Here is a 9,362-nt window from a genome sequence, read left to right as displayed (position 1 = left end):
AACAAGGTTTCTACCACTAAAATTGCTCTGGATTTCAGTGGTTTTAAAGCCAAAAAGAAGTTGTTTGAAAAGCTTGAAAGTTAGCTTAAAAGGCATACAAGCCAAGGAGCAAAAGGGAGGAAACACCCCCTAGCCAAACAAGGCTTAAACCAACACTTTTAGGACTGAAAAACAGAGGAAAAAAAAAGGTTTTTGTAGTTCAACACCACCCCAAAAAACAGCCCCAAAGTAGTTGAAAACTATGGCAAAGCTAGTATGAAAAACAAGCTAAAAGGGAGAGAGACATACCTCTTGATGCACAATAGCAAAACAACCACTTTTCTGAGCCAAACAACCTTCAATCTGCCCAAAAATAGGTTCCAAGGGACCTCAACCCAATGGTGATCAACTTTGATGAAGGATGCCTAGGCAAACTAGAAGTATTTCTTTACTTCTATGCACTTCTATGCACAAAATGGGCAAAAGAGAGTGAACTATAGAGAGAGTGGCAGAGATTCAGCTCTGGAATTTCTATAGAGAGAGAGGACTTTTTAGAGTGAGAAGTTCTCAAAATTTCTCTAAGCCTTTCATATGTTCTAACCCTTGCAAAATGGGAGATATATCATCATATATAGCAAAAGCAAGACTCAAGGTCGAAAATATCTGAGTTGGGACAGCTAGAGCAAGCTGGAAACAGTTTGAGGAGAAATATCTGCAAAAAATCTGAGTTTTGGACATTTTTGGACGATCGGCCAACATTTGTGGCCGATAAGGTTCACTTTTGGCCAACCTATGGCCGATGAGGTTCAATTATGGCCGATGCACTTCCATAGAGGCCGCTGGAAAAAATTAGTCCTGGTTCCTGACTTGAAGCAAGCCTAATTCCTTCATCTGGACTCCTTTTCAAGTCATTCTTGAGCCTAAACTGTAGCCCCAGAAGTCTTCTTTCCAAATTTGGAAGCCTCACCTCAAAATTCCATGTGTGCTAAGAGATATCCCTCTTTTAGTGAATGTTTCTCAGTTTCAGTCCAACCGGAATGATGCCCAACTTCAACCAAACCAATCATATCTCCCCCATCCAGACTCGGCTTTAGGAGATTCTTAAGTGAAAAATAAATCCCTAGAAGTAAGATTTTCAACAGTGGTGGCCTCATATCTGAAATCCAAGTATTCAAAAGGATGGGCTTGATTTAGTGAGGGTTGCTCGACTCTCTCTTAACGATTCATGCCCAACTACTTCCCCAACTGGGTTTCTTCTCTCTTTTTTTCTTTTCTTCAACTCCAAACCCCTAAGCAAGGTGTTTTGAAATATTTTTCAAAGATTTCAACTCTCTTTCATTCATTTCCACTTTATCTTTGCTCGGTTTATCGAAAAGCGTAACATTTGACAAAATGCGAGCCTCGGAACATCGTAGAAACTTCTTTTCAAAAATATTTTGAAATAGAGGGTTTTAAGGTCTAAAAACCATTCAAAATAGCTTTGGTCCAAAATGAGTGTGAGGTTAGGATTTGACTCTCCTCTTGTCGAAGAAATCGAACATTTGCCCTGCACATCTTTCATCACCATGTAAACCATCAGTAGGGTCCAAGTCTTAAAGGCGGTCAAAAATGGGGTGTCTACACCTTGCATGCTCATTTAGATGAGTGTGCGGCGTTGTCATGAGGCTTGGGGCATGACAAGCGCAAGAAGTGACGCTCGAGCGCAGAATACACATATCTAGTAGTTTTGTAGACAGAAGAACATCGCTCGGGCGCAAGAATTCCTCGCTCGAGCGTAGGAATTGCCACTCGAGCGTAGAATACATTCTACCAATAGTTTTGTAGGCCTGTGAAAGTACTGAAAGTTCACAAAGCCCGCACGAGCGCAAGAAGTGCACTCGAGCGGAGGAGCAAAATTCTAGGCTGCAAGGGTTTGGAAAATAGGAAACCAACCTGTCCCAAAAGCAACCACAATAATCAAATAGCCAAATTTAAGGATATACAAGTGAAACAAGATGTGAACAATAATATGAAACTATGAAACTCGAGTCCGGGCTACAACAAGGGTCGGGTCAATACCAAAATTGCTATATTTCCTGACTAAAAATATTTTTAGTTGCTAATTAGTTTTCTCGACCCTCAATTGGTGACCAAAATGGCGACCAAAAAAATTAGTTTCCAAAAACTTTTGCTGACTAAAAATAGACTTTTACCGACTAAATTTCTAGTCGGGAAAAGTGCAATTTCCTGTAGTGAATCCACCATCCCTACCATCTTCTCTGCCCTTACCCACCACTCCCATCTTGATTCGGCTATTCTGCCATTAGAAATTATTCAAGGTCTCGAATTTAAGTCATAAGGATTATTGAAATTTATCCAATTGTTAATTTAGAATTTAAAAATTATTCATAATGTTTAGAAGTTAGCTAAGACACCCACTAATTTTAAAAAAAAAAAAAAAAAGAAAGAGAGATATATGTGGGTCACTACAAATGCATATGTATATATATAAGAGGTGCGCCTCTATTTACACACCATAATTTATCTCAAGGCAAACCACTTCTAAAGGCACACCTTTAATAATTTGGTAAATATATATTTTACTCATCACACACCACAAATTTACATATTTACCCTTACTCGCACACCCATCCACAACAATATACACACAAACTCCCATATTTACCCTCACTCACTCACACACCTCCACACACCCACCTTCTTCCATCTCCCCCTCTCCATTCTCTGTTTCAACCGGTGAACATTGTCTTGGTACTCAACATAGAGTAAAGCAGTGATAAAGACATTGTTGGTGCTCAAGTAAAGCATTAGGTGAGTTTTCATTTGGCTTAGATTTTAGGGTTTTATGTATTTTTTACCATTGCCATGAATGAATTAGTTCCAAACCGTTCGATACTATAATTTCGAACCCCAAAAGCTGTACGAGCTCGTTCGATACTTGACTTTCGAACAAAATGATTTTGTCCAGCTTGTTATTGTCAACCTTGTTCGGACCTAGAATGTTGAACTATAATGCTTTGTTTGATTCTTTACTGTCGAACAGTATATGGTTTTTTTTTTTTTTCTCCTCTTAATTTCCCCCACATTGGGAAAGTTTCTAATAAATTGATATAACCAATATATCTTTATAGAAGTTGATTAACACAAAAACTAAATGTAAAATCGAACAAAGAAAATAAATAAATGGATAAGATTTTTGAAAAACAGACTTCATCGATAAATTTTTTAAAATCTTATCCATTTAGGTGTTTTTTGTATTCAAGTCTATGTTATTTTTTGTGTGTTACTTACATTGTTGTTGACTTTCTATTAAATAGATGGCAGTGTGTCCATGTGCATGGTTTTCTCTAGTGTGAAAAATTAGTCTTACTTTGTAGGCGTATAAAGAAAATACTTTAATAATTTTTTAAAAAAACAATTGAAAAAAAAAATCGTGGTGAAGTGTAATTTGGGATTTACACTATTGCTAATTTTGCAGAAAACATAAAACATATAATGAACATGAAGAAATCATAGTTTAAAAAATACAGGTCCCTACACCTAAACATAATGATGAGAATGAAAATCTCAACTTGTTCGCAATACATATTGATTGATAACTGATTCACGAATCACGACCGAATTTACAGAGGATATAGCCTTTCACAGCCAATTTTGGCCAATTTTGTTATAAAGTGTTTTTTTTTTCTTTTCTTTTTTTCACTATCACAACTATGTTAACTATATTGCTAGTACATTGTGAATGATATCGATTGACGCGGCGCATAAAAATAAAAATAAAACTAAAAGGAAAATTAAAAGAAAAAGAAAATGATTGTCACTTTGACATGAATCATTCTTATATTGCTAAAGAAAACCAACATTTGACTTCGGATTAGTTTACTACTAACACGACATCTCAGATCCATTAGTTTTCTTAATAATATCAGCAAGACTGCCACCTCGATGATTTTGAAAAGATTTTGTGGTGAAAATCTTATAAAAACTGGAAAGTGAAGATGATACTTAAAAGTTTTATTCAACTGTTGTTGTCATGAAAATAACATCTATGACTAGAAAACATGACTTGTGCTGTTGAAAACATTAGGCAAAACTGAAATGAAAACATATAGGAAAAATTCATGTGAATTGTGTTGTTGAGACTTGCTTGCTTGTCAAAACCAATTTGTCTGCAATTTTTCACATATAATAATATATGTTTGAATATGAATTCTTTGGTCACAAGATTTAGTGTCACCTTTAGATATATAGTATTATTAGGTGAGCAGTTCCTGTTTGAATTTGGTGGGAGATAGTTAGCCATCATTTAACAATTCAATTTACTAATTAATTAATAAAAAAATACAGTGAATCTAGTAGTGGTTGCACACCAAAAATGAGCATTAATTCAATGTGTATATATATCCTTGTCATGTTCCTTAGAAGCAAATCAATTAAATAAAGGGACATGCCACGTGGCGTGTCCCATACATATCCTTGTCATGTCCCCACGTTTGACACCACTATGGCACCTTTCTTGAAGTGTTGGTGCTTCATAGGTGTGAGTATTTTAACCTAAATGATTTGTGTTACTTCTGTTAACTTTATTGTTTTCTATTTCACTTTCATAAATGGATGACCCTTCGCGTATTCCACCCACTGCCTCAGAGAGACGACGTTGTGCATTAACAAATCCTGCTCGTGCCTGAGGTCAAGGTTGAGGTCGGGGTCGGGATAGAGGTCGGGGTGATGATATTATGTTGGAGAAAACACCTCAAATCTTGGAAGAGGATGTGATTGATAATGGTTCAGGGGATGATGATGATGATGTTGCTAATGTTGATCAGGTTGAGGAGGTACTCACTGGTCCATTTCCTGGGGGGCCATCAGATCCATCAGTACTGAAGAGCTTCAAGGCACATATTGCAGCAACTACATGGGATTAGAAGGTAGTATATATTTTTTACCATGTTTCATTCATTTAATTATTTATTGAACCACATTATTTATGTTAATTATTAATTACCTTGCAGAAGAGGAATCCCTTAAGGTGTTATAATCATGCACCCAAGATTCTTGAGTAGCGGTGGTGGTCAAGAACCGACAATAGAAGGTTTAGAGACATTGTGCAGCATTTAGGCCTATCTTCTTTGGTCCATTGCACATATCGGTTTGTGAATAGGATTGTCATTTCTATATTTGTTGAGCGATGGCAACCAGAGACAAATACTTTCCATTTGACAGTTAGTGAGATGACAATGACATTGGATGATGTGGGTACTATCTTGGGGATCCCTATCACAAGTAGATCAGTTAGTGCTGCAACTTTGACAGATCAACAGGCACATGCACTTGTGGTAGCTGCATTGGGAGTTGATGATGCTGAAGCACCTGAGGAGCTATCATCTGCTGGGGGACAATCAATAAAGCTGGAGTGGTTACGGAGCAAATTCAGTGGTTGCAAAGATTCAGACACTAAGAAGTCCATAGTTTGTGCCGCCAGAGCGTATTTGCTATTTCTATTGGAATGTACACTATTCAGCGACAAGAGTGGAACGAGAGTTCTTGTTGTGTACTTGCAGTTGTTCATGGATGTGGCTGATATTCATACACATGGTTGGGGTGCAGCTGCATTGGCATATTTATATAGACAGTTGGGATTTGCCACGAGATCAGCTGTTCGACAGATGGCTGGTTACATGACATTGCTGGAGGCATGGATTTATGAGCATTTCCGGCCATTTAGACCTCACCAAAACATGGAATATACTACACAATTGCCTCACGTGCGTCGATGGACTCCTCGTCGGGAAGCTGGTTCAACAGTATCACACTTACAGGCGTTATGGGAGGAGCTTGACAAATTGGCATTTGATGAGGTATAACAATTAATATTAGTTCAATTACGTGTTCTCATTCCATGTCACTCATCAAGATTTCATTTGTGTTTCTCTCTTAGGTTACTTGGGATCCATATCGAGATTGCCGTCAACATCACCCATGTCATGAGATCACATTCTACAGTTGCTATTTGAAGTGTTTGGATACAGTTGAACCCTGCCATCCTGAAAGGGTTCTTAGACAGTTTGGTAGGGTCCAGACCATCTCACCTGCACCACTCGACCCTGTTCGTGCTGTTAGAGGTGTCACAGCAGGCCGATATAGAATGATGTATCAGTATCTTGATCAAATATAGGAGAGTTGGGATAATCATGTTTGATCTACTCGGAGGAGGAGTACCTCAGTCAGACGTCCGGCTGATTGTGTTGATGGTTACATGCAGTGGTATACAAACATCACACACTTATATATCCAGAACCCCACACATCGGTCTGGTTTTGACGCATGTACACAGGATAGTCGAACTGATGTGCAGGACGCTGAGGTATGACAATATTGCGCACACATCGTTTACATTTTTTTTTTTTTAGGATGGCATGTGCTAATTACAATTGTATTTGTTCTAAATGCAGCATATACAGATTGCGCATCCTATCATCGAGGCGGGCCATAATGCTTGTGTTCGTGAGCCAGATAGGTTATATGAGGCCATTGAAAGGATGTCACGTGTTCTTCAGGGTCAACAAATCGATGAGCCTGGACCTAGTTCTATTCCATTTCGAACATACCATCGTAGGAGACGAGTACATGATAGGTAGTTGGTTTTGTGGTAGTCTTATTTTGTAATGGAAAAGAAGTACTCTTTTGATGTTTTTGTTGTTTTGTAATGAACAAAAATTACTCTACCAATATTTTGTAACGAACAAGTATTCATGGTTTGTATTTTTGGTAATCAACAAGAAGTATTATGCCAATGCATTTGATACACCGCAATGAATAAGTACTACCATGTGCATTAAATTAACTCAAAACTTAATCCAACTCAACTATTTAAATGCTAATCCACAAAAATGTATCGGTAACTATTTAAATTGCATAACTACAACTCAACTCACATACATCATTACTCATCAAGGTTAATACAATCAAATGTCTCTCTAGTAGCTACCCCTAAATGAACAACTTCTTTAAAATGCTCAATTCGGCGATTATATGCAGTGCCCCATCCAACCGCATAAGAATGATGAAACTTGTACCAATTGGTAGCTATCAGTGGAACTGGATAACCTGGTAACATGAACACCTACATTGACAAAGCTTTAAGTATGAGAGCGATGCAGTACAAAATGATAAATTTATTACGCAAATCATAATGCTATACCTAGACAAAATGATTCCCATTAACAAACCCAATAACAATCTCACGTCGTTGAAGTTGTGATATTGGCATTGATCGTAGGGGCAGGAAAGTAAGGCATTGTTATGCAGATAAGTGGTACAATACCACATTATAACAAGATGCAACAAGATGACCCATATCAGGCATAGTCATCCAACGGTGATACCCTGAATTGGGCTCAAAGTATGATAGATTATGGGTCAGCTCTTCAATCCTGTCATGTGAACCATATAGATGAGTGTAATGGTATACGTGTGTGTACAATTCCTGTAGGAGATCACGCCTAACTTGACCCCATTCAGCCTCTGTAAGCCCTATCAAGCTAGCAATGGCCCAAAACCCGCAATTGCCATCGACATCTACATCCTTGATAAGATGTATGTAAGGCTTCAATCCAACTGAAAGGGCATCAACATATGAAGAAGTCGTTGTACGAGTTCGATATACCTATTCAACAGGGAAGGCATCAATACATGAACAACAAAACACGTAATTTATCATCAACAAAAATGTAAGTAAAAAATGATTGCATGTACCTTCTCTTTGACAGGCCGTTTTGTTTGTACTTTGACAAAATCCTGTGTAGGGATCTGGGTGCCCATAGGTGAGTGGCTATCATGTCTAGATTGAACCAACTCAAATGCACATGAGTCTCGACGCATAGATACATCTACCTTCTTATGTCCCTTACCTCGAGGGTTGGGCTTCACATCCGGCTCAATGAGAAAAGTACTTTGCGGATTTGCTATCTCTCCTAACTTATGCAGAATTTCCAATTGCATAATGTAATTAGATGCATTGAATCGCTTAAGTATGAAACCAAACTTTGGTTCACAACTCAATTCCACTTTATCATTTTTCAACTTTTGTACTAGCTCAAGAGTCCTCCAGTGCGGGTTAATACTATCAAAGGGTATTGGACGACCCTGTCGGATGTAATCCGCAATCTCATGGGCACAAGGTAACCCGTGTGTTCGTCGATAAACACATCCACATACTGAAGCATCAATGCCAACATCATTCGCTCGCTTACTCTCTGCTAAGACATGATCTAATGCAATTATGGAGATATTGCCGCGAAACTCTCTAAGATGGGATGGTTTAAACTGGTGTCGTATAACGGTTAAACTCTTCTCAAACGATGCCTTAATATCAACGTGATGTAACTCAAGCAAACTATGGATCTTAGTCCAAGAACACTCAAAATTGACTTGATTAAAACCAAGTTGTTGTTTAAGTTTTGCATGTGCACTTTCAGCCCTGTGTACAATGGAAACAATTAACATAATTAAGTTTAAATAATCAAAATCATAATGACTAATAGTGTAAGATAGACAAATATATATTACATGTTGGTTGTAACATTCCCAAAGTGCATACAACTATCTGTCCATATGGCAACAAACTTATCCTTATATGGATTTAACCAACTTTGTGACATGTATTGTACTGCCTAAGGATATGTATCAAAATCCGTAAGTAGCCTAGCAAGGTGTTCATTGTATTCAAGCTCAGTTGTGGAGAGTACTAAGAAATTCCATAAAGAGATAAACTTGTCTCATTCCTCCTTACTCTTAAACATTTTCTTACATTTCGCCAGTACATTTCTACTAATATGCCATCGGCATAATAAATGTCGAGATGTAAAAAATACACTGTTAATAGCATTCATCAAAGCAAGCTCCCTGTCCGTGACAATCACCTTAGGAATAACAATGTCATCAAAAAGACTACGCAATGTAGTTAACACCCAAACATAGTTATCAATCCGCTCAAATTGGAGATATGCAAAGGCTACGGAGAAAGACATATCAGTGGATGTCACACCAACTATCTCAAGAAGAGGAAGATGATATCGATTTGTCTTATATGTACAGTCCATGATCAACACCTTTGAAAATGAACGAAGCAAATCTAAACTTACACGATGTGCCCAAAACAAGTCTGTGACAGTCATCGTGTTGTTGTCACACCTATGTTGCTCAATGTAATTATGCTTTTGTAATTCACCCAATAACACTTGTGTAGACACCCCATTTTTGACCGACCTTAAGACTCAGACGTCACCAATTGAGCGCTTGGTGATGTTGCATATCGTGCTCGTTCAGAAGTCTCAGAGTCGCGGCCGTGAGCCCCGCCTCCGGATTTTCGAACCCTCTTCTGT

General features: G+C 38.0%; 1 protein-coding gene across 1 annotated transcript; it reads right to left on the bottom strand.

The window, feature by feature from the left end:
• Window positions 1–6,922: 6,922 nt before the first annotated feature.
• On the bottom strand, window positions 6,923–9,155 carry LOC114257809 (uncharacterized). The gene is made up of 5 exons (XM_082876567.1): window positions 8,853–9,155; window positions 8,562–8,584; window positions 7,735–8,458; window positions 7,304–7,645; window positions 6,923–7,102 (listed from the first exon to the last, which is right to left on the bottom strand). The coding sequence occupies exons 1-5, from the start codon at window positions 9,153–9,155 to the stop codon at window positions 6,923–6,925; spliced, it is 1,572 nt and encodes a 523-aa protein (XP_082732693.1).
• Window positions 9,156–9,362: the final 207 nt, after the last annotated feature.

This window comes from Camellia sinensis, chromosome 6 (assembly GCF_055761805.1).
Source record: "Camellia sinensis isolate YWXY chromosome 6, ASM5576180v1, whole genome shotgun sequence".
Lineage (NCBI taxonomy): Eukaryota > Viridiplantae > Streptophyta > Magnoliopsida > Ericales > Theaceae > Camellia > Camellia sinensis.
This window is presented reverse-complemented; position numbering and strand designations above follow the sequence as displayed.